The sequence below is a fragment of the Manduca sexta genome, chromosome 23, assembly GCF_014839805.1.
Source record: "Manduca sexta isolate Smith_Timp_Sample1 chromosome 23, JHU_Msex_v1.0, whole genome shotgun sequence".
NCBI classification, from domain to species: Eukaryota; Metazoa; Arthropoda; class Insecta; order Lepidoptera; family Sphingidae; genus Manduca; species Manduca sexta.
Genome location: NC_051137.1, coordinates 8841620 through 8866673, shown reverse-complemented (window position 1 = coordinate 8866673; position 25054 = coordinate 8841620). Strand labels below are relative to the sequence as shown.

The window sequence follows — 25054 nt, the reverse complement described above, 5'->3', positions numbered from 1 at the left end:
TACAACCTGTTTAAAAGCCTCGAGCTGCCTACAATAATGGCCTGGTCTTTCATGGCAATTTTGCGGCGTTTACCGAAAGGCCGAAATTGTCCTTATTTACCCTATCTACAGCTGCGGACACACAATCGACTTGCTCCTGAGAATAAATGAGAATAAATTTGCAAGTCATCAGTATACAGATGGTACGCACATTGAAGATTTTGTGTTAAGAGGTTTATCAAGATAGAGAACCATAATGGGAGAGTATGCCGTCTTGAGGGACGCCACAGTCTATATCACGCCAGGCCACGCTTTATAAAAGCTAGACGAAGAGTCGTCTAGGCGCACCAACTATTGGTGTCCTTGAAGATATGACGAGAACCAATTCAGTGCTGTGGGCGAAATCATAAGGTGGGAGAGGTTTGCAAGAAGAATGTCGTGACTGACTGTATTGAAGGTATTGGAGAAATCAACCAAAGCCAAAACAGTGACTTTGGAATCCTCCATGCCCGCCATAATATCGCCAGTCACTTTGAGGAGTGCAGTAATAGTGCTATGGCCAGGTCTGGAGCCAGACTGGAGTGGGCACAGTAGGTTGTTTCGGTGCACATGCTTAGACAGTTGCTTGTGAGCACAGGCCTCGAGCACTTTCGAGAGATTAGGAAGAATGAATATGGGAAGGAAATGCTTAGCAAGTGATGGGTTAGGGATTTTAGGAAGAGAGATAGCAATAGCTCTCCGCCACAAAGACGGAAAAATACCAGTGCTGAGGGAGGCGTTAATGATATGGGACATGATTGGTAGAAGTTGGTCCAGGATAGGTATTATCATGCGACGACTGATGTTGTCACAGCCAGTGGCATTGGATTTAATGGACAGGATGACTTTTCTAATTTCACCCAACAGCACAGAAGAAAAATGAAAAGTATTAATGTTAGGCCTGGATAGACCCGCTAAAAAATCCATGGTACGACGCCTAGTTTGGTGATCAATCATGGTAACAGATGTGAAATGTTGATTAATATCATCCAAACCAATAGTCGCACCGTAGAGATCTAAATACCCAGAGTTCCGAGGAATCTCCAGATACTGGCTGGCGAGGAAGAAGAAATAATACTGAGAATGTGTCGGCGTTTAGCATTACGAACCATCTGGTTACACCGATTCCTTGCAGCCTTAAAAAGGCACCAGTTCTCCTCCGAACGATCCCTTCTGTACTGGCGAAAAGCCCGATCTCATCGCCATCCTAACCCCATATGTAATCCATGGTGCAGGAGATCGTTTTAATTTAATTTTCTTTAAAGGGGCATGGGTATCAAAGAGTTAACAGACAACGCGGTTAAAAATTGCGACTTTATCAACAGAGGTGGCTGCCAATAGGTGATCCCAGTTAAAGTTAGCAGCGTCTCCTTTCAGCTTATCCGCATCGATGCGACCAAAACTACGCAAGTGCAATATCTTCGAGGGGAACTTGGGAGGTTTAAGGGCGTAAGACATGTAGATGAGATCATGGTGAGGGAAGCCAGGAGCGGGAAATTGACCGTGGGAGAAAACAGAGGAAAGAGCAGAGGTGAGGATAATGTCAAGCCAAGTGTCGAGACCATCCATTTCATGGTGGGTGGCTTACAGTGGTAGGACATGCTGTTTAGCAGAGTCAAGGATAGTGAGGAGTTTACGCGATCGGGAAGAGTGGCTGGCAAGGAGATCAGTATTTAAATCACCCATGATGATGTGATGAGCTTATTCAGAATTCCACTGTTTCCAGACTGGAGAAGTAATCAAGAGATGAGGGACAGTAAATTACACCTAGTAAGGTTTTCACTCTCTTTACCCAAACCTCAAGAAGCAGAAATTTCGCATAAGTAGAATAAGAAGCAAAGGAAGATATTACAGTTTTATATTTCAGGTCGCTACATAAATATATAGCAACTCCGCCTCTCATGTCAACTCGATCATTTCTAATCAAAATGAAACCAGGGAAGGTGTAAAGGGTATAAGGAAGGTGAGGTTTGAGCCAGCTCTCAGAAATCAGAACGGCATGAACGTTGGCTTACGAAAATAATCTCTTTTCATTCAGCCTTTAACTAACCACTAAGCTGTCATTAAAATTTGACATTTAATTACCAACTTAAATGTATATTTCCTATTTTTCTTATATTTCTTCAAATACCGAAAATACCGGAATGCCGGAATGCCGGAATTTAATTTAGGTCAATACCGAAAATACCGGTTTTGAAAAATGGTCCGGTATTGCGACCCCTACTAGTAACGTTCCTTACCACCGTTTATAAGTTATCGATTTGGCAAACAAATCGAATAAAAAGTTATTTTAAATTAAAAATGTATGTGTACAGTCTTTTAATGAACAAAAATATACAACATATTATTACTATTTGTAAAATTCATTGAAATATTTTTGGGAAGGCACTGTTCATTATTAACTGAAATACGAGTTTAATCGATAGAGATTGTCAATAATCGAAATTAAGCATTAATTTTTAATTTGCTCCAAGCTTCAGACACGTTACTTTCACAGCTATCACAGGGCTCATCCTAAGTTTTACAAACTTTAGAAACGAAGTAATATTATCTCACGCATTTATACCCGAATTGGTGGGCAAAGGTGTATATAATATATCCATATTTCGTCGAGTCTATCCGTTCCGTGATGTAATAGAAGCGAGCCTACTAATATTAATATTACAGACATATAAGAGACAATCTCAATTATCTTTAAGGCTGTATGGTCGATGCCTTTGCGCATATGGCAGTTTTTTAATATTTTTTATATAACTTATAAAATTAAAATAAATAAATTGATTGTAAATATACAACTAGCAGGTCACATATTGATAACATGAAATACGCAACTTAATCAAATAATATTTTGATATTACTATGAATTTGAATAAAATTTGGAACACAGATATATAATATCTAATATCCTGGAATAACACATCGGTTATGACTTTTTATGACGGTTATATGTTACCGAAGGAATTTTATTCCGGGAAGACTTTCACGCAAGCCGTGCTGCAAGTAAAAAAGTCAACTATCAATCACAAAGAGAACAAAATAATACTAGCCGTAATATAAATAAGTGTTCAATCAGCATGTATAGCGGCGCGCGTGTGCGCATGCGCCGCGCCGGCCAGCTGCGCGCCCCACCACGCGCGCACCTCCTGCAGCGCGGGCTGCTCGCACGCCCCGCCCCCGCCCGCGCCGAGACCCGCGCCCGCCCCGCCCGCACCCGCGTGCACGTTGCCGCGGCTGTTGCGGTGCTGCGTCGCTAATGTGCAACAACAATTTATAGTGTCATAAAAACAATTACTATAAATATGTAATGACCACATGACTTATTTGTACACAAAAAACAGACGATACCATGGAAACTAATTTTCGTCCGCATTCTATTCAAGTACGACCACGACCGAATACAGGTCCATTGCAACAATCATACGAATGGCATAGCGTCCCACATATATATTTTATACTGTTTTTTAAAATATCCAGCCTCAAAATACAAAAAATTACGAAAAGATGTATGCAGTAATATTAAGTAAATATATTATGTAAGAATGGATTAATAGCCTTACGCGTTGGTTTCTTATTGAGTGCCGGATGTGGATCGCTCAGTGTAGGTTGCAAATATTTCTTCACTGGGCTGTCAGGCCTATTAAAACAAAAAGATTATTATATTAATTAAAAAACGTAATGAACTTAAATTTGTCAATGAAGCAATAACAATTGTAATTCATCAAATTTCTAAATATTATTCTTAGAGTATAATATTTCTATAAAAAGTTAGTAATTTAATTGATATAACTTATCATTTTTATATCCATAATTTATATTTACCTAGGTACGCTGGTAGATGGCAAGCCAGACCTTTTAAATTGCGCCTTTGCAGATGCCCGTTTCGATGTTTGTGAATCAAATGAAGAAGTTGTGATATCTATAATAGTAACATTAATTTAAATTAGCAATAACGAAATAATGTTATATACCATAAAATTTTAATTGAATCCACAGAAGTGATCAATCTACATTAACTACAAAATGTTTAATCTTAGGTAAATAAAAATGAGACAAAGACGCGAATTTGATTACATTTTACTAGGTGTTACTAGGAAAGGTCATTTAATTTTTGATAAGAGGAACAATTCGGTGGTACATGTTTGTTGCGTAATTTTAAAAGTTAACGCAGCGCACGCAACGGAAGTTCTCAAAAGTAATAAATTTTTCCCTGTTTTCGCAACATTATACATTACTGCTCTGCTCCCATTGTTCATAGCGTGATGATATAGTATAACCCTCCTCGATAAATGGGCTATACAACACTAGATTTTTTCAATTAGAGCCTTGAGTTCTTGAAATTAGCGCATTCAAACAAACAACTTTAGGTTTATATAATAGTGTAGAAGTATAGATATAGATAGACTGTGTAGGCGAACGGCCATTTCGACCGCACGATGTTTGTAACGCGTGCGGAGCGTGCGGCGCGGCGCGTGCCCGGGACGTTGTGGCAGCTGCCGCGACAGTTGCGCTTTGTCATTGCTAATCCCTTGATTTATATAATTTGTGTTTTCCTAAAATCATTTTCACCCGCTAAGTTGCCATTTCATTGAACCGATCTCGAACATCATCTACAGTATGCGTTACTCACTGGACATGACTGGTTGTGATGTAGATTCTGTGATTTCCGTCCGCCCCGCATTGGCTACAACCTGCTGTGAAAATAACGTTACCGTATTTTATTGACGATTGAATATTCAGTATGCTGCATTGGAGCAGTAATACATATTTCAATTACCTGCGCTTCAGTTTCCAATTTCTCTTTATCCAGCTTTTCATTGGTGAGATCAACGGCTTGTTCATTCGTTTTTCTCAAGCCAGCGATCAAGCTTGTTTGTTGTTTCTGAAAAGATTTTTTTTTATTACGACGTGGTAGATTCACGCTGCAATCAGAATAGATTGAGAATGGATATTTCAGTTTGATATCTCAGTCTCTTATAAACTTGTGTACATATAAAGAATCTAAATGATATTAAAAACTTAGTCTAAATCGGTAAAATGTTGATTACTGAACACAACCACATGTAATTATAATTAGTTCGATATTAAGGCAGATATACAGTTATCCTTAAACTAATTTATAGTTAGACTAGCTTTTGCCCGCGGCTCCGCCCGCCTTATAAAGTTTTTCAGGCTAAAGTTTTCCATTATAGAAGTAGTAGTTTCCCGGGAGCCTATGTTCTTCCCAGGGTCTCAAACTGTCTCCATACCAAATTTCATCTTAATACGTTGGGTAGTTTTTGAGTTTAACACGTTCAGGCAGACAGATGCAGCGGGGGACTTTGTTTTATAATATATTTTTAGAACTTTTTAAGAGGAATAATCCTTTCATACATCATTGTTGCATAACTTTAACCGTTTACGCAGCGCACGCAACGGAAGCTCTCAAAACTAATAATTTTTCCCCGTTTTTGCAACATGTTTCATTACTGCTCCGCTCCGATTGGTCATAGCGTGATGATATACAGGGTCATTTTGTAACCCTAGACTTAAATTTAACTGCGAGAAAGTCATCTTGAAAGAAGCAGTTTACTATAAGTTACTCTAACCTAAGGTCAAAAACAAAAAAGTAAAATTTTCAAACAAAATAAATATTCAAATAGTCATTTTATTTTTACACACCCTTTTGCCACTACTACTATACTAGAATTCGTCGGAGCGGCAACATCGCATACAGTCATTGATAATATTATGCTCACGCACACGAACAAGTGATGCACACTCGAGCGCAAGGGTAGTTCGTCGCACCGCGCGCGCCGCGCCGCAACCGAACAGCTGATGTCGGCGCTTTAACTACCTAGGGTTTTGTGTCGTGCCACATCACTCAATCAACAATTAAACCAGCAGCGACGACGCTACGCCGACGTTACAAAAGACACATACCTAAACATCATTATCATCATCAGCCACATAAAGTCCAGTGTTGAACATAGGCCTCCCCTAAAGATTTCCAGACGGACCTGTCGAAAGCTGCCTGCATCCAATGTGTTCCCGCGACGTTAACAAGTCGTCTGTCCACCTTGCAGGTCGACATCCAACGCCAACATAAACATCACGCACTAATCATCACATTTCATTAGAACAATATTTTCTATGCTCAAACTATCATCATAAGCAAACGACACTAATCAAAAAACCACAACTGCATAAGTTAGGTACACATAACACATGATTATTGTAATTTTAAAGTGGTTTCAATCTTTTAAATCAAAACACACACATTCTAATGTCGGTAGTTCATCCATTTTAGTAGATAAGTAGGTATAATAAATACGTTTAACGGTTAGATTTATAACACTCATAACAATAAAATATCATTCTGCAAGTCTGGCAATTCACACGAACAATTAATAACGAAGTTACAATCTTGATAATAATTAGGTAATGTGATAGTTTGAGGTAAAAATGTGGAGCGACGGGATGCGTCACGGCGCGGCGCGGCGCGGCTTCCCAATAGGTATCTTAACATGTTTTCAAAACAGTAAATGCGTTTACCAATACCTAATGAAGATTTGTAGATTGCTTGTTCCTTTAAAAGTTGTTTCATACTTCAAAGTATTTTTAATACAGTTAATTTGTAACTGCCTCGGTGCCGCAGTTGTTGTACGGATGCTTTGCTAAGGTCACGGGATCGAATCCCGGGTCGGACAAAATGATATTGGATTTTTCCATTCAGTACCTATCGCAAATTCATAAATCCACATTAAAATCGTAATGACAGCCTCCGATAGAAACATAATCAATAGATTGTGATTAGTTCAGTTTCGCGTACGCGTCAACGATGCAAATTCGCGATCGTAAAATATTCAAAATGACAAAAAATATTTCTAAAAATAGACTCTATTTTATACGTTTTAAGGTCGCGTTTAGGGGACCACTTTAAATTTCTTTGTGCCTGACCGACCAACACGCGACACACGAGTTTAGCGAATTCCACAAACTAGCGGCAAGGGTCTGGAGTAGTGTTGCCTGATGTCCCGATTTGCGCGGGACGTCCCGATTTTCAGAGTTCTGGGGACGTGACCCGTTTTGCACCAATAAAATTATTAAAACCATTAAGTATTATGAAGTAATTCACTACGCATTCATCATTGTGTTGAGTGCGACAATGCAATCAAAATAGCACGTATCATCTCACTAGCGCTGAACGTACAGTTTTGTTTTATTCTCTTGCTTAGAGATGCGACTACCCGGCGATCTGTGCTTTGATGTTAAAACAGCAATCCAAATTAAAACGCAACTTTAGCATGACTTGCAGTGATATTTTTTGTAAAACGAAATACACAAAACTTAAATTTTAAAAAAATACTTGCTTTTTTATGTCCCGATCCATATCACTAAATTTCGATTTTTTTTACCTTCTTGATTTTAAACAAATTGACCCTGGCAACACTAGTCTGGAGGTACACGATATTTGACGAGCCAGAGTTTTACAACTAACACGTGCCCTCGCAGTGTTACCAAACTTTTTTTTATTACCTTATTGTGCAATATCTTGTTTATTTTATACTCTGTATGCCTATTGAAAATGAATGACTGAATCCAAAATCTCTATTATACTTTATTACTTAAAATAATGTTTCAAAAATACTAAAATATTGCTGTGTATTATTTTAATTAGGTAGACTTTTCATTAATCATTTCATCATAAATCATTACTTATTTTATTTTGTAATACAATTGTGTGTTAAATCTGTTAGAACATCATGTAATAAAAAAATCTAATATCAGATTTTTGAAATACTGTGTCGTTTTAGCAAGCTTTTGGTAAAAAGTTTATACTGACAACACTGCGAGTTTAGGCGAGAAAGAGTACGACTATTGTATTGAATAATCGCGCGCTCTTCGGACTCGGTCAAAGACTCGGACGCATTGCCATAGTGTACCTATCTAGCAAAGAAATGGTACAGAAAGCATAATATGACGTTCGGTAATGTCTACGTAGTCTTCTTTTAGATATTATGACAAACCGAAATATTAATGTTGGAATTAAAATAAATGTCGGAATATCATGTAGAATCTAGAAAAAATACGATACCAATAGATTTAAATCTTGTAACTTTAGTAATTATGTAGGTAACTTAAAAAAGTTAAATAGTTTTCTTACCAAAAGGTAAGAAAACTATTTTATTAACGAAAATAACGTTTATAATTGACGAAATATTTTTTGTAGTAATTAATTATTGACTCAATGAACTGCTGCAACCAAGTCAGTGAACGTATTGGGAGTTCATTTGTGAGCTGACCTTCTGAACCCTATAGGTTCGGTAATAATATCATCAGCTGTGACGTAGTTCATTCACTTCAGTTAAGCGCGCTAAGACACAGCGTGATCAAAAAACCATAAATCTAAAATCGGGATTATTGACGTAAATATTCGTTACTTATGAATAATCTTTTGCACGGTGTTAGCAGAGGTCACCACGAACCTGTGGTTTCATTTAGTAACGCAATGTCGAAATGACCCTGTATAGCCTATAGCACTCCAGGAACAAAGGGCTATCCAATACAAAAAGATTTTTTCAGTTCAAACACGGTAGTTCCTGAGATTAGCCATTACTGCTCCGCTCCTATTAGTCATAGCGTGATGATATATAGCCTATAGCACTCCATTAACAAAGTGCTATCCAACACAAAAATACTTTTTTCAGTTCGATCTGATAGTTCCTGAGATTAGCCATTACTGCTCCGCTCCTATTGGTCATAGCGTGATGATATATAGCCTATAGCACTACACGAATAAAGAGCTATCCAACACAAAAATAATTTTTCAGTTCGAACCGGTAGTTCCTGAGATTAGTCATTACTGTTCCGCTCCTATTGGTCATAGCGTGATGATATATAGCCTATAGCACTCCACGAACAAAGGGCTATCCAATGCAAAAAAAAAATTTCAGTTTAGACCGGGAGTTCCTGAGATTAGCCATTGCTGCTCCGCTCCTATTGGGTATAGCGTGATGATATGTAGCCTATAGCACTCCACGAACAAAGGGCTATCCAACGCAAAAAGAATTTTTCAGTTTGGACCGGTAGTTCCTGAGATTAGCCATTGCTGCTCCGCTCCTATTGGGTATAGCGTGATGATATGTAGCCTATAGCACTCCACGAACAAAGGGCTATCCAACGCAAAAAGAATTTTTCAGTTTGGACCGGTAGTTCCTGAGATTAGCCATTACTGCTCCGCTCCTATTGGGTATAGCGTGATGATATATAGCCTATAGCACTCCACGAACAAAGGGCTATCCAACGCAAAAAGGATTTTTCAATTTGGACTGGTAGTTCCTGAGATTAGCGCGTTCAAACAAACAAACAAACAAACTCTTCAGCTTTATATAATAGTATATAGATTATCGTTTAGCGAAATGTGGATATAATGAAAACCGAACTTACGCTACTGCTAGCCCGTATTTTTTTGAGACAGCCTTCGAGCCACGTGCGTATTGTTTGTTTAGCGACCTCTTCTTCAATCAAGAATTCAAACTCTTCCCTCGCCAGGAGCTCTTCCATTTGTAATGACTTTCGAATATCCACAGTCCGGTAAGATAGCATGCTGTAACAGATAAAGTGTTACCAAAGACATTGCAATTAGTTAGTTTATTTTATGTCGAGTAAAAATAGAAACAAATGGTAATAATGTAGTAATGTGTATAAAAAACACTTTGGCCAAAATATGACTTTCAAAGAACTAAGAAATTTTTCAATAAGTCAATCTAACGCAGGCGAAGATATAAGTCTTTCCTGAGTAGGCCTGCCATCCGTCCTGAATTCCCCGGATTTGTCTCAGATTGAAGGACGTCCGGGCGCCGTCCGGCAGGGTTTTTAAAAAGTGTCCGGGTGTAACCCGTGTAATCGACTTTTGTCAGAGGAAATCCATTTTTTTTTATAGATAAGTGATAAATTGAAATAAATCTTAGTTAAAAATTCATTTATAATAACCGGCATGTAAAAATGAATAAAATTAAAACATTATAACGATATTTTTATTTTTATTGCAAAAACTATTTTGTATCCGGGGAAAAACCCATATTTCGCCCAAATGACCGGGATTTTTGCCGTGTTATCCGGCGTCGGCAATTTAGGTGATGGCAGCCATATTCTTGAGACAAATTTATAAAAGCAAAACTTACTTGATGACGTCATGGAAGGTAACATCTTCACCGTTATGAAGCCGCTCCAACTCGTAGCACATGTATTTAAACAAAAGTCTTTCCTTGTGCGTGTCACACTCCAGCCGACCTTTCAACAACCGCAGAATGAACTTCACCTGCAAGTTATTTATGGGTTAATGTTTGATTATTTTAAATCTTTTTGCACATTTACGTATATATAATAGTTTTGTTATATAGGTATCATTTTGTAATAACTATTTGTAACTAATTACGATTTGCGGCCGAAATTAGTAAACAGCCTTGATCAATATCATTGGATTGATAGCGAAAATAACCAATTAGAATAATGTTTGTTCGCTACAATCACACCATACTTATTCGCATTGGCTCCGTTCCGTTGATTTTGGATTTAAAAAAATGCAAAAGGATGTTACAAGAAAAGCTATGAGAATTTGTTTTTGCACTACGCATAATGTTACTGAATATACTATGCATTCACCTTTCTGACAGGGATGACGCCTTTTTGATGTACGTCAACAATATTCCAGGTATTCTGGAAGTTTCTTATATCCGCGTACGAGAGTAGAGCGTCTTCTTCGTTCGAGTAGAACAGTGAAAAGTTTTCCATTATGATAGCTGTAATCAAACATCGGCTAATGAACTGTGACGGTCCGCTTTTGTGCAAAAGATGGGTGGTTCACGTTCGAGACCTTTAGATATAAAACGAGACTACAGCGGTATTATGGCGAAGTACAGTAATTTACGGGACCGTCAAAACTTCCTCAGATAACGGTATGCAAAATAAGTATACTTATTAAAAATAATTGGTGGTTATAAACATATGACAGTGCTAGTACCAGCCCTGCGATGCCTGTTGCGTATGCGCCTGAGCCTAGTGTGCGGCTCCGAGGGGCAATGCGAGCAGAGTCGCACAGTAGCGCGCGACCTCGTCACATGCCCTTATAAGCCAGCGCACTATACAACTGTTTGGAACGTCACCTGAGGTCAATCGCCCAGCTACTACATTATTAGGAAGTGTTTACTGACTACTGACCCACGAGCAAGTTCAACACTATGTAGGTGATTATGACGTAGAATGTGCAGAAGTAAGCGAGCGAGGCGGTGAAGTTGCCGCAGTCGGTCTCCCAGTAGTTGGCGGCGGGCGTGCAGTACGGCGGCGCCACCATGCAGTCGTGCATGATTTTGTTCCAGTCCTCGCCCGTCACGATGCGGAACAACATCGCCACGCTGTGTATCGGCGAGTTGAAGTTCGCACGTCTGTGTCAACAACCATTATATTAACAAGTTGACTCAAAACTTTTCTTCTTATTATAAATGGAGTAGTATGACATTGTATTTAAGATTTGGAAGGTTCCGTAGATGTGAAAAAAAAACTATGTATGTGTGGAGGTATTACTATAAATTTGAATTGATCGAGAATTAAATGACGGACTAGTTAATTTTCGACGAACATCTTACCTGCCGATACCCTCTCCGTACTTGACGTTCCCGAACACGATGGTGCCGGCCAGCGCGTAGAAGAATACCAGCAGGAACATTCCGAATATGATGAAGAAGCTTTTGCACACGCTCACGCCTACAGTGAGCATCAGCATTTTGAGCGTCGTGTGTTTACCAGTTATCGTGAAGAAACGAAGTATCACCACCATAAAGCCGACGAAGTATGAAAGGTCATTCTGAAATTAATATAATACATGGCTACTATTGGTGGGAAGGTATCTGATATTATAATATTTTGTATGTAATTCACGGGCGGTTTTAAGCATTATAAAAGGTGTTGTTCCGCCGAAAGGTTTTTAGATCCAGCAGGTGTACGTCTGAGCTGAAATTATAAGATCTAGTATCATGTTTAAACTAATAAAAGAAAAAGTTTTTAGAATAGTAAATATCACAAAAAATACTAAGTAAGTAAGGTCACTAATACGTCATTCGATATGTGAGCATATAGAAGTCACCTTGAGTGTGAAATGCATGAATATCCATATGCAGCCGGCGACGGTGACGAGCAGGTCGTACCGGTTGCGGCGGCTCTGCCAGTAGCCGCGCGGCGTGAACGCGATGGTCTTCAGCAGCACCTCCACCACGAACACCAGCGTCAGCAGCGCCGACGTCAGCGCCAGCTGCTCCGTGTACGGCGAGTACCGCGACCACTAACACAAACGCATTACGTATGCAAGGGTGGTGCCACTTTATTGTGACACTGTGGCTTTTGTTTCTTTTTCAATATAATATATCCTTATAGGTCTTGAATTTGTGATCACGTAACATACTTTATTAGAGCATGTTGCAGAAAAAAACTGTTATTTGGAACTGACACTAATTTTTTTAAGACTGACCTGTGCAAGACTGACTTTCCTGCCAATGCCAATGACATCAATTCTGTTTGAAAAGTAAAATCCCGACAAAGTAGTTGTAGAAAAACTAAAAAGATTGCCAAGCTGGGTATTTCAATGTATGACTTTGATTCCGCAGCTATGTGGGCTGCCACTATAATAACTAATAAGAATATGACGGAAAGCAGTATGGATACTAATGTTCAAAATTATAACAGAACACAGTTATATCACAAAATCCACTACTTAAATTCTGACAAAACAACAATTACAAAGAGTAGTTACCATGTAATGGTCCAGTGTGTATAATATTTGTCGGGTACTTACTGTGACTGCTAATAAGGCGCTGTTGATGAGCACCACAATGGCGATGACTCTCTTGAAGCTCAAGTTCTGCGTGACATCGTAAGCGAAGGCACGGACTTTCCTTTTGTTCGGCCTGGGAGGCAGGTGAAGAGGCTGTGCGATTTTTAGTCTTTTCTTTAAATCGCACCTAAAAAAATTTAAACAACATCGTAATGCACTTATTTTATTTTTTAATATTGTGTAATGTTTATTTTTTAAGTTATGGTTATGGAGGTACAAGAAAATACTATCTATGGAAATACAGGGAAAGAGGACCCGCGATGGTCGACATTCCGCTTAAATAATTTAATTACATAATACATTATCTGAAAAAAAAAAACTTAATAGAGGTGTCTGACATTACCATCTGCGCTGATCAACGGTCAAGAGTGCAGTGCCTTTGTTCTCAGAGTAATTAGCGATAACCACACCAACAAATAGTGTTAGGCCAATCATACATCCCAGGAATATGTAGACGTGTATGTATATAGCATGTACCTGCAACAAATTATTGTATACAATATTACTAAGTTGTTTTTGCTGACGTTCATTTCTTCACATTTAAAACGAATCGCAATAAGATCATATACTCGTACGCTTAATATATTTGTTACAACTAGTATGGCGAGATGAGATAACCGCTCGTCTAATGTTAAGGACCCCGACTACTTATACATACAAAATAAAAATAGGGAGTAGTAGAAAAAATATATTAGCAACTACCAATACTTCGATATACAATTCATCGCGGTCGTCACTGTAAAATCTAACGCATAAGATGCGGGAATCTTACCAGCCTTGTATAAAGCAAGGAACTGCAGTACTTATAAACCGAACAGTAGCAGAAATTGGAGAACATATAAAACGAAGCGAAACAATATGGGCGAGCCAATTTCTGGCGATCAGGACCACATGCTTGCTCGCTTCCAATGAATTTTAATTTTCATTTATGTAGGTCGGCATGTCTGCTGACCGTCCGCGGATGCTTGTATATTTTGCCGGTTGGCATTTTCTATGTGCTACACTTCGCTTAACAACAGGTGCAGTTTTAGCCACTGACGAGCCACGGTAAAAAAAAATGTTCACACACACACACACGTTCGCGTTCGCATCGTCTATACTTGGCATAACAGACCTATCACCTAATTGTATTAAAAAATATTTGCTATATGTTGGTACTCACCGGGCCCAGAGCTTTAATCAACACATCACGCACGTCCAGCCAACCCTTGAACGATAGCACTTCGAATAACGTTAGCAGAGCATCGCCGATGTTGTCGAAATTGAACCGCTTTGGATTGGCCCTGAAATAAAACGGCGGAATGAAGCAAGTTTATTGAAATTTGATTTAAATGGTTATGTGTAGGTTATGTTAATAATTTTATTTATTTGATAAGATCGTCACCATTTTTAGTTACGCAAATCAATAACAATTCATATAAAAAAAAATACGAAATGGAATATATAAAAAAAAATTGCAACAATATTTGTACCTAAACAGAAGCTTACCAGTAAGTTTAGTTGGATATTAAAAAGATAATGTGTTACATTTGAAAATCACTCACCACACTCTGGGCACTAGCATGGAAGGAAAGGTTTCGTTGGGGCCGGGCCTGATCTTCATCTTGGTTACAAACACTCGTCTCATAAACACTCCCACGCAGTCCTCGCGGCGTGTTATCGTTGGATCGTTGCACCGTGCCAATCTAACAAAAACATAGCAATTATAACGACAGTTCGATGGATAAATTTAGAAAATATATAATTATTTTTTATATATTTGGTATTAAAACCAAAAAAATCAATTACCTTCCTCCATATAATTGAACGCCGTAACTTGCAAATACGAACATTAGTAGAATCAGTAACGTCGATACCTAGCGGTACAAAAAACATTAGATTATAATTTGCGCATATTATAATTTTGGTTCAGTCAAAGCTACATTGTAGACTATAGCTTATTTAATCAATGAGCCAGCGCGGTTGAGTTTGCCGTTCATGTTTTGATCAAAAACAAAATATTTCGAAAAATACAGCTTATCTACATTTACACAAATTCTATGTAAATAATGATATCAGATTATTGTAACCGGTATGTAATAAAAGAAAAGAATGTTCGTTCACCAGCAGTATCTCCATGAACCCGCGGCAGAGCTCGTAGACGACCTTGCGCATGTGCGGCACGAGCGTGAAGATGCGCAGCGGCCGCACGCAGCGCAGGATCATCAGCATCTGCGCCGCGCCGCCCGGCGCCACCGCCACCGGCATCCAGCACAGGAACGTCAGCGACACCTGCACGGCGCGCCCGATCAACCACTCCTGCGCCCCTAATGATCTACCAATGCCGCGCTACGACAGCTCGGGTTCATTATCATTATACGATCCACACATTTGACAGCTTGTGTTTCCCATAAGTGTCAAGCCATCCTAAGCCCAACCTATACGGCCTCTGGGATAGTCGGTCATTGAGTTTATGCATTTGCCAGTATTGTTAAAAAATATCTACCTAATTTTATTGCTTGACAAGCGTAACAGTGTTATAAAATATTATACCAGAAAAAGGTACAATTAAATGTCTAGTTGTAAAACGATTATTTATACAACTTTCATTTAAGAATCTAATAGAATCAATATACATATACTCGTACATACAATATAAATGAACACGTCCAATACTGCTGCAGCGTCTTTCAAGTAGGCTTTCGGTGTGAAGAAAAGCCCATCAGCCAATATTTTTAAAGCTAACTCAAGGCTCATAAATATCACAAATCCATATTCGGCTATCTGAAATTAGAAGAAATAAAAAATTTAATACCTAGAGAAATTACGTATACAGCAAATAAAATATTCAGTGTGAAAAAATTATAAATTCATTTTGAAGACAACAGTTACTTGCCTGAAGCACAAAGTTTTCCATAACTCTGTAAGTAGGTGTTTCAAACATCATCGACAAACAAGACATCGTGGTCACCATGATCATAACCCAATCCATGTACGTTACCAGGCCAAGGAAATTGCTAAAATAAAACAAGCCATGAGACCTTCTGAATAACTAATGATAACAAATGTGATTTTCAAAATTACTTGAAAATTAGTTATCTAATGTAAAATAAAAACATTTGGAGCACATTACTCACTGAAAGCTCTTGTAATGGACTTTTCTCTCGTTGCCGGTAATAGGGTCGCGTAGCCTCGCGTCGTATCGTGCGTCTACTATCGCGCGACATATTTTCCTGAAGCGAGATTCTCTCGGCACTATGAGGAGAGGTGTATCGAACAACGGATGATTCTCTCTTAGGTCCTCTTCGCGTTGATTTCTTAAAGTAAATTTATAATTACACATTCCTTTGTGAAATTATAAAAGTATATTAATTATTATTCGATAGAAGATACTATTGCTAAAGGAATATTCTTTATTTTTATGTAGAGAACGTGTAAAATTTATTTCCCGATTCCTGTATATACGAATATAAAAGTACAAGCGGTGTGTACTGTACCTGCGCATCTCGGCCTGCTGCCGCTTGGCCTGCAGCAGGCGGATGTCGAGGTAGGGCGGGCGCGCGCGGGACGACGGCACGACGCGCGACGCCGCGCCGATGTCGCCGTTTTCCAACAAATGCTCGTACGTTTGCTTCAGTTTTATAGAGCCGCTGCGAACCGAACGCCTTATGGATCGCGAACCAAACCTTTAAACAACTCATTATTAATCTGAGGAAAGTATTTTTAATCAGTTATAGAAAATAGTACTTAAATGCAGTACTTTTTTTGATCGACTCGTAGTTGTTTTGCACTTGAAATGGTTCCTTGTGGTTTAAGGCCTGATTTCCCTCCGGTGGCCAACATGGCAGAGTCTCCTAATAGAGGCCGATGATTGTTAGAATCTCTGAAACAGAAGTATTAAAATAATAATAAAATGTAATTATAAAGGAAAATAATAAATAAAAAAAAATAAAAGAAAAAAATAAACCTTACAAATTATAACAGCGCCACTTGAATAAGCCTGAAAACAACAGCAACATAATTATAATTAAAGGAAATGATGCACATAAAATATCTTGTACATATAGTGGTTACGAATTCACGTTCACAGAAAATATATATGGTAAGAAAATTAATTGGGTAATTATTCCATTTAGATAAAATAAGTTTTATGTAAAACAAAATAGCAGCGCGAAGAAACATACTCGATAATGGAACTGACGACGTGTCGCCTGAGAGCCTCGCTGGGCCGTTGCGAGGGCGGCGCGACGACGAGCGTTTTGACGAGGCACCTCTTGCGGTAGGGGAAGGCGATCTTGGCGATGCCGATGTACTGCAGCGCGCGGCGCGACGCGTCCCCCGGCGCCGCGCGCGCCGCGCCCGCGCCCGCCGCGCTCGCCGCGCCCTCCTCCTCGCCCTCCACCTCGCACACGAACTGCCGCATGAACGACTCGCGCACCTGGACAAACCACTCCGAACTGTTCTAACGCCGAGGGCAACTATTCTGATCTGACAATAAATTATATTTTGGGATTCCTACATGGGTTAAATTAAAACGGAAGGTGTTTTTGCACTAACTAAGAATATAAATTAAACGGCAATATCTTTCAATAAATTCTTTAGCTGAAATTAATTTAAAAAATATTGATATCCTTGGATCTGACGTAAAAATGAAACTTTACTTTTATGATATTTCTATTTAGTTCTGACCTTTGGCAAGTTGAAATCTCCCGGAACTTTATGAAGCTTCGTCATTTGGGGACTGTCTGGGAATTTTTCAAAAATTCTCAGTCGAAACGGCAAGCTTTCTTTAATTTCTGCACTTTGCTGTCTATATTTTAGCTGCTTCAATTTTTTTATATCTTCGTCCAATTCAAGGTTGTCCAAAATAACAGCCACGAATAGCGATAATACAATCTACAAATGAGACACATAATATTACGTGTGTTTATAAACTCTCGGAAACAAATAATTAATTAGGAATGGTACTGACAGAATTACTTTTAAAATATTTAATGAATACGTGAAAATATTAATGAAAAACCATGAAAGAATAGTACATTACCAAAATATATGCTATTTTAACAAAATCAAAGTTACAAAGTTAACAAAAAGGGAAGTTCATCCTTTTTCAAATCTAATTTACTCCAGTTAATTTTATATAGCCAACCTGATATTAGTCACTTCAGAAGCTTTGTACCTACGCAGTATGTTACAACTTTATTTGTTTTGTATTTTTTTTAAAACAACAGCGACACCGCTTTTGACTTATATTGGTGCGGTGCACGGCGTCAAGATTGGCAGCGACTATACTGTGATATTCAAATTGAAACGCTATAGTTTAGATCATAAGTATCATCTTACCAAAGTAACAAACAGGTGATACAATATAAAGTATATTGCGACAAGTGGTGTCAGAGTTTGACTCGTTCTAACCATTGTCTCGTCCATCACTTCGACCCAAGCCTCTTGCGTCAATATTTGGAACATGGACATAAAGGCCTGTAAAATATGAAGTATTTATAAATAAAGATTATGTATAAGTACACAGATAAAATGATTATGTGTAAGTATACAGATAAAAGTGGTCCTTGAAAGTCATTATTTGCAGTTCAATAAGGACTTTATTAGAGCAAGAAAACTCGAGTCAATAAAAATATATTTGCTAATATCGTTAAAATGTTGTGAGTTAGAACATATCACGATTAAAACTTACGGACAGGGTACCTTCCTATTAGTGAAACAAATTTTAAATTCAAAACAGTATTTACAGAAATAAACCCTCACACTTGTTACACACCCCTTCATAATAAAGGAAAGGAGGCTTCATAGGAAAGCCTGCAGTAAAAAAATCTTATTTTCTATCATCTAAGTTAGTTTTATATCCTTCTTTGCAATGGGTGATACCACTAAAAATGTGATTTTAAAATCCTAATATAAGAATTTCAAAACAAAGAATTAAAATGCCAAAATGACAGTACCTCATCAAAAGTCTCGAATTTGGTGAATTCACATAGAAAACAAAACAGTTGCATAGATATTGACGAGCTGATTATAAGCAAACACATGGTGAATATTATGAGGCTACCGAGCTTTTTTCCGGGACCGAAAATTTTGTACACGAATCCTTCTAGTATAGGTGACGCCTTTATTAATCGCACCACTCTGAGAACCTATGAAATAATAAGCACAATTATTTATTTATTTTGATACTTGTTAAGTACAAGCTTCTTTCCGTATCTTTATTCAAGAAATAATTGGTAAACCCTTCTTTGTGACATGTGAGTATATACTAATGATCTTTCTTGGTTTTTTTTTTTTTAATGATATAGCTGCAGATATATTTCAAGGCGGAAATTTTATAATTTGTGTATCCACAATACATTATAATATTTGCAAGTTTCGATGCATTATTCATTGTAACCAAAATATATTACACAGCCTTTTTAGGTTTAAATATACGAACATCAATTTAAAACACCAAATCAGAAAACTACGATATGTTTCCGTGTTATAGAAATAGTCAACATTTTAAAAACAAGTCATATTTTATACCTGAAAATATGTAAATCCAGACATGTAGAGTTGTGGGATGATGTGAATGGTGGTTCCAATAGCCAAGAGTAACTCAAACTTGTGCACAGAATGTTTGAAATAACCCTTTAAACCCAAACACCATATTTTCATTAAGGCTTCCAAGTCCAAAAAAATTGTGAACGCAATCTGAAATATAAATATTGATTCATAAGTGGAAGACAGTTTCAACTGCAATTTTACTAAACTTCTAAATCAAAATCGCATGGGAGAATGACATACATCACAATATGCGGTATTGGAGGCAAGTTAGGAATTATAAATAGAATAAAATATATATTTACTTCAATATAGTAATATTTTTGATAGAAAAATTCTCTCGGATTGCCATCGTGTTCAAAATGCATTGAAGATGTGATTACACCATTTGCGAGTACCACGCCCATTACTAGGAGCCGAAAATACGCTGATCGTAACATTTTATGCAGTATTTCTGGTGCGGTCCCTGAAACCGATGGGAATATTTCAGTACTTACTTATGAATAATAAAATTTATATTTAGTTTTACACGTTTTGAACACACGTAATCTCTGTATTTAAAAAGAAATATAAATTGATTTAAAGGGCATTTTAGTGTTGTTTGCAGGTAAATCCCATTTCGACGGTCGATTTGAATGTAGCTGCTATAGGAAAAACTTGAATACAGGGAATAATAAATTTCGTCATTGTTGAAGACTTAGTAAAAATCCCTTAAATTTTTAATTGTGTCAATAAAAATGTGCTGTTCATATAATAAAACTGCATTACCTGAATGTTTATTTTCATCGATTGTAACAAGCTTCCAGCCATTGTCATCACCGGTGAAAAACTGTGTGGTGCTGCCTTTGGTGATGGGATTCCTGACGCCCCACATCTGTTGGAACTGTACCCTTATCTCGTTGAATGTTTCCGTTATAACCGCTATAAATACGTTTTTTACTAACCAAGCCAGAAAAAATATCATTGTACTGCAAAAAAACAAAAAATTAAAATTTTACCTAAAGCTTTATTTTATAAGTGAATGATTTAATAGTTTTCATATAAGAAGGTAATACAATAAGTGTACTTGTATGTTTCACATATAACAAGGGTTGCTTAGTTCTCTATATAAAAACTGCATTAAATTCCATGCAGCAGTTTTTGTGTAAAGTGTGTACAATCACACAGATAGACAAAAATGTAAAAACTGTTGTTTTGGCTTTTGTTATGCTATAATATTCGTATAACGTATCTAATTAGATACGTCGGGGAGGGAAGGTTCGGCTGGAGCGATCCCTGTTATGGATATAACTATACAATTAAATTTAAGATACCTGAAATAAAGTGCAGATCTCCAGGTTGGTAAAGAATCTATAGCCCGATACATAATGAACACCCAACCTTCTTGAGAGGATGCTTGATAAACCGTAAATAAACTTGTTGCTGCAAATAAAAGAAATACATTTCAATAAAAAAAAGGCAATTCAAGTAGAAACCACCAATAATAAAATAAATATATATCTTACTGAATTCCTCAAATCCATTAAAGCCCATAATATATTTTGATAAATTAAGTTTCATACACTTCATCCCAGGTGGACATTGATAACCAGAGTCTGGATCAGGGGAGCAAAATGTGTCCGGTATAGCTAGCGAGTTTATGGTTATGTCACTGAAAATTAAAAAAATTAAATCATAAATATGTATGCTATATACAACATGTTTGGAATCGACCTGTATGAATGTGTTTTAGGAATATGACTTAGTCTAATATAGTTTCAGCCTTCCTCAGATTTGAGCTATGAAAATTAAAAAATGTAATTATAAAAATGTATGCTATGTTGTATTTTTTGGAATCGGCCTATGTGAATGTGTTTTAGGAATACGACTTAGTGTAATATAGTTTTAGCCTTCCTCAGATTTGAGCTATTGCTCAATAAGTTATAATCAATACAAAAATTTAAAAATATTTTCGCCTTTGTAGCTACAACTACATCAATAATTTAACTACTTTCACAATAACTAAAATTTTAGTAGTCATGGACATTTATTAGTGTTAAATAATACTTTACTTTACTACTTAGTGTTAAACAAAGTACAATAATTAAAAGCTGGTTTTGCATGTAAACAATACATTTTAATTAATCAGCATATTATTTTATAATATTTTAATTACTCTGACAAATATATTGGGCAAGAATTTCCAGATACATACACACTAACAGCAATATTTTAATATTTATTCTATACAGATGCAATTTGTCACAAGTCTTGTAAACTTAAAAATTTCAGAAGTCAGCTAACTGTTATTTACATGGTAAAAATTACTTGCAGAAGTTCCAAGTTTTCCTGTTAATCTATTTCTTACTTTAACTAGTAAATAAGTTCATCATTACATAAATTATGTTATATTTTACTTACTTTGGACTTGTATTGTTCCTTACACAGTGATGTGTAAGCTCACCAAAAAATTGAACACCAAGCAAACTATACAAAGACATGAAGAAGAGAAAAAAGAGAGTCACATTGTATATCTGCTGACTTGATCGCCTGTAAGAACAAAAAAAATACAATTTATATGATCATTAAGGATTTTAGCACAATTGCAATGTTTTGCAAAACTTGAAGAACTTTAACTGATGTTGTTTCTTAAATCAACCTTGCAGTTATATTTTCCAATCACAATATAATAATTTACAAATATGCAAAAATTACGCAAAAAACATTGTGATTATAGACTAAAATAAAAAATGTAAGTTATTTACTTACTTGAAAATTTGGTTAATTCTGGACTTTGGCATGGAAAACTTCAGAAATACTCTCAGAAATCTGATCATAATCAATGGTCTTGGTGCTCTTAATATGCTCAAATAACTGTATCGCGGCACAATTCCTGTTAACTCAAACATTTGCAGTAACACAGAAACCCAGAGAAAAAATACCATTGAAGCATCAAACTGGCACCAATGGTCCTTTAGATAAGCAACATCCCCCTGCAACATATTGTATGGCACATGTTTTCATATTATAGCACTGGTATTAATGACAATAAAATATATATAATATTATATTATATTCAAAAAGATTTAAAATAACTTACAATAATGTTTTTGAAAACTATAATATTAATTATTATATCTTAATCATGCATATGGGTCTACTATAAACTATATTATATTTTGAAATAAAATAATGGTTCAGAAGTGAAGTTAAGGAATCAAGAATAAAACCCTTAATTAAAATTTAAATATGTAGCTTGTTACACTAGCTTTTGCTTGCGGCTTTGCCTGCTTGGAGGGGTTTTGCAGAATAAAAATCCTGTAATATTTTTTCACAGGATAGAAAGTAATCTTATATTCTTCCCTGAGCCACAATCTATCTCCATACAAAATTTCATCAAAAAGTTGAATAGGTTTTCAGTTTATCCCATTCAGACAGGCAGAAATATGCGGCTGGGGACTTTGATTTATAATATACATTTTTTAGAACTTTTTAAGGAGAACAATTTAGCCATACATGATTGTTGCGAACCTTAACGGTTTAAGTAGTACATGCAATGGAAGCCCTCAAAAAAAAATTCACAGTTTTTGCAACATTTTCATTGATGATATGGTAACATTAAAAGATGTTTTTCAATTTAAACCAGTAGTTCTTGAGATTAGCACAATAGATTAATATTCTGCAAAATGTTTTGACATAAATATTGACTTCTAATTTAATACATGTAAGTTTAAATATATACCTTGAGAATTCCTCTTATGTGCATTTTGGCTATCATTTCTGCTGTAAATAATAAAGTAACACAACAATCCACAACAAATGTTATAATTTGAAGATAAGGATATTTTTCAAATGATTTTGGTGTATTTAAAGAAACTGACATTAAGCTGAGCAGAGCACATAATCTCAATATCCTTCTCACCCACAACTGAAAGAAAAATGCAGTATGTTATTTGGTTCCATAATAGAATAAAATACATTTTAATTTATTAAGACATACCTTATTTACCCACTCTATATCGGCACTTTCGTTTAATGATTCTTCAGGGCCATAATCAGCGAGCACAGGCTCGCCTTTCAAGCTTTGTTTTCGCCCCAACATTTTTATCCTTTTAAAAATAATTTTTGATGGAAATTTGTTACTTGATAAATAAGAAAGATCTTTATTTGCTTATGTACTTATATATATATAAGCAAGCTACCACGATTTTCAATGTAGTATTTGTGTTTATGAGTTATCATTCTTTTTAAAACGAGACGAAGAATCAGATTTCTAAATGGTTGATATTGATTCACTTTGTATTGATTTTCACTTCAAGTTCAGCTTCAGTATGACAAGTGATAACTGACAGATCATGATAGTGCGTAGGAATGGACGTATTTATGCAACAGGTTTTGATACTAGGTCGCACTTTGAAATACGGTGCCTCGGTACGAGTGAGACATTCTGGCATTTTTTTTTATTTCTCACTGGATAGCTCCGTACTGGCAATATAGTGTCGTGACTTCCTTCGTGCGAGTGCGGCATGAGGTAATTTTACTGCGCACCACTATTCCAACGGTCGTAGTCCCATTCTGACAATACTACGTTGCAACTAGCGGATTATTATATATGAATTTTAATTTAGAAAATATTATAATTTTCATAAAAAGATTATAAATACAGCTATTTACAATATAAAATTAATATTACGACTTCAGTATTAGATACACGTATTACAAGTTAGGTACCTATGTTCTACTACTAGACGCCAATCAACATTAATTCGAAATAGTATTTTTATGAATATTCCACCCAATAGCAAAGCTAATTAATATACGTTAGCCCAATAATCAACACAATGTAAAAGAATGAAAGTATTTATTTTTTATAGCATTTAAGGGCAGATACGACCTGTCAACCGTAAACAAAGCTTATTCCCACCTAAAAGGCCGACAACACACCTCTATGCCCCTTTCTATTACAAATGTTCATGGGTGGCGGTGATTACTTATCTTCAGGTGCATCGTATGCTCGTTTGCCTCCTATATCATAGTAAAAAAATATTGGCAATCTATACTATTATATAAAGCTGAAGAGTTTGTTTGTTTGTTTGTTTGTTTGAACGCGCTAATCTCAGGAACTACCGGTCCAAACTGAAAAAATATTTTTGCGTTAGATAGCCCTTTGTTCGTGGAGTGCTATAGGCTATATATCATCACGCTATACCCAATAGGAGCGGAGCAGTAATGGCTAATCTCAGGAAATACCGGTCCAAACTGAAAAATTCTTTTTGCGTTGGATAGCCCTTTGTTCGTGAAATGCTATAGGCTATATATCATCACGCTATACCCAATAGGAGCGGAACAGTAATGGCTAATCTCAGGAACTACCGGTCCAAATCGAAAAATTCTTTTTGCGTTGGATAGCCCTTTGTTCGTGGAGTGCTATAGGCTATATATCATCACGCTATACCCAATAGGAGCGGAGCAGTAATGGCTAATCTCAGGAAATACCGGTCCAAACTGAAAAATTATTTTTGCGTTTGATAGCCCTTTGTTCGTGGAGTGCTATAGGCTATATATCATCACGCTATACCCAATAGGAGCGGGGCAGTAATGGCTAATCTCAGGAACTACCGGTCCAAACTGAAAAATTCTTTTTGCGTTGGATAGCCCTTT

The 25054-nt window shown here is 36.7% G+C and overlaps 1 protein-coding gene across 1 annotated transcript; it reads right to left on the bottom strand.

The window, feature by feature from the left end:
• Positions 1-1265: 1265 nt before the first annotated feature.
• Positions 1266-23898, bottom strand: LOC115446017 (sodium leak channel non-selective protein). The gene is made up of 35 exons (XM_037441963.1): positions 23394-23898; positions 23136-23321; positions 22163-22386; positions 21815-21943; positions 20920-21065; positions 20728-20836; positions 20183-20382; positions 19720-19880; positions 19397-19564; positions 18823-19014; positions 18206-18343; positions 17552-17758; positions 17047-17300; positions 16623-16745; positions 16360-16548; positions 16000-16179; positions 15759-15879; positions 15515-15646; positions 14987-15154; positions 14672-14739; positions 14428-14568; positions 14046-14166; positions 13227-13360; positions 12845-13010; positions 12140-12334; positions 11643-11860; positions 11218-11441; positions 10663-10799; positions 10182-10318; positions 9445-9604; positions 4793-4897; positions 4646-4709; positions 3838-3934; positions 3576-3652; positions 1266-3268 (listed from the first exon to the last, which is right to left on the bottom strand). Exons 1-35 carry the CDS (start codon positions 23493-23495, stop codon positions 3084-3086), a joined length of 5358 nt encoding a protein of 1785 aa, XP_037297860.1. The 5' UTR covers positions 23496-23898; the 3' UTR covers positions 1266-3083.
• Positions 23899-25054: the final 1156 nt, after the last annotated feature.

Bases quoted from the DNA above. Each gene is read 5' to 3' on its own strand.
- LOC115446017 (XM_037441963.1), bottom strand. From the start codon at position 23,495: ATGTTGGGGCGAAAACAAAGCTTGAAAGGCGAGCCTGTGCTCGCTGAT. The intron at 20,383-20,727 runs GTATCTTAAATT...GTTTTTTTGCAG, and splicing joins AGATCTGCACTTTATTTCAG to TACAATGATATTTTTTCTGG. The intron at 17,301-17,551 runs GTCAGAACTAAA...TGGTTTGTCCAG, and splicing joins GAGATTTCAACTTGCCAAAG to GTGCGCGAGTCGTTCATGCG.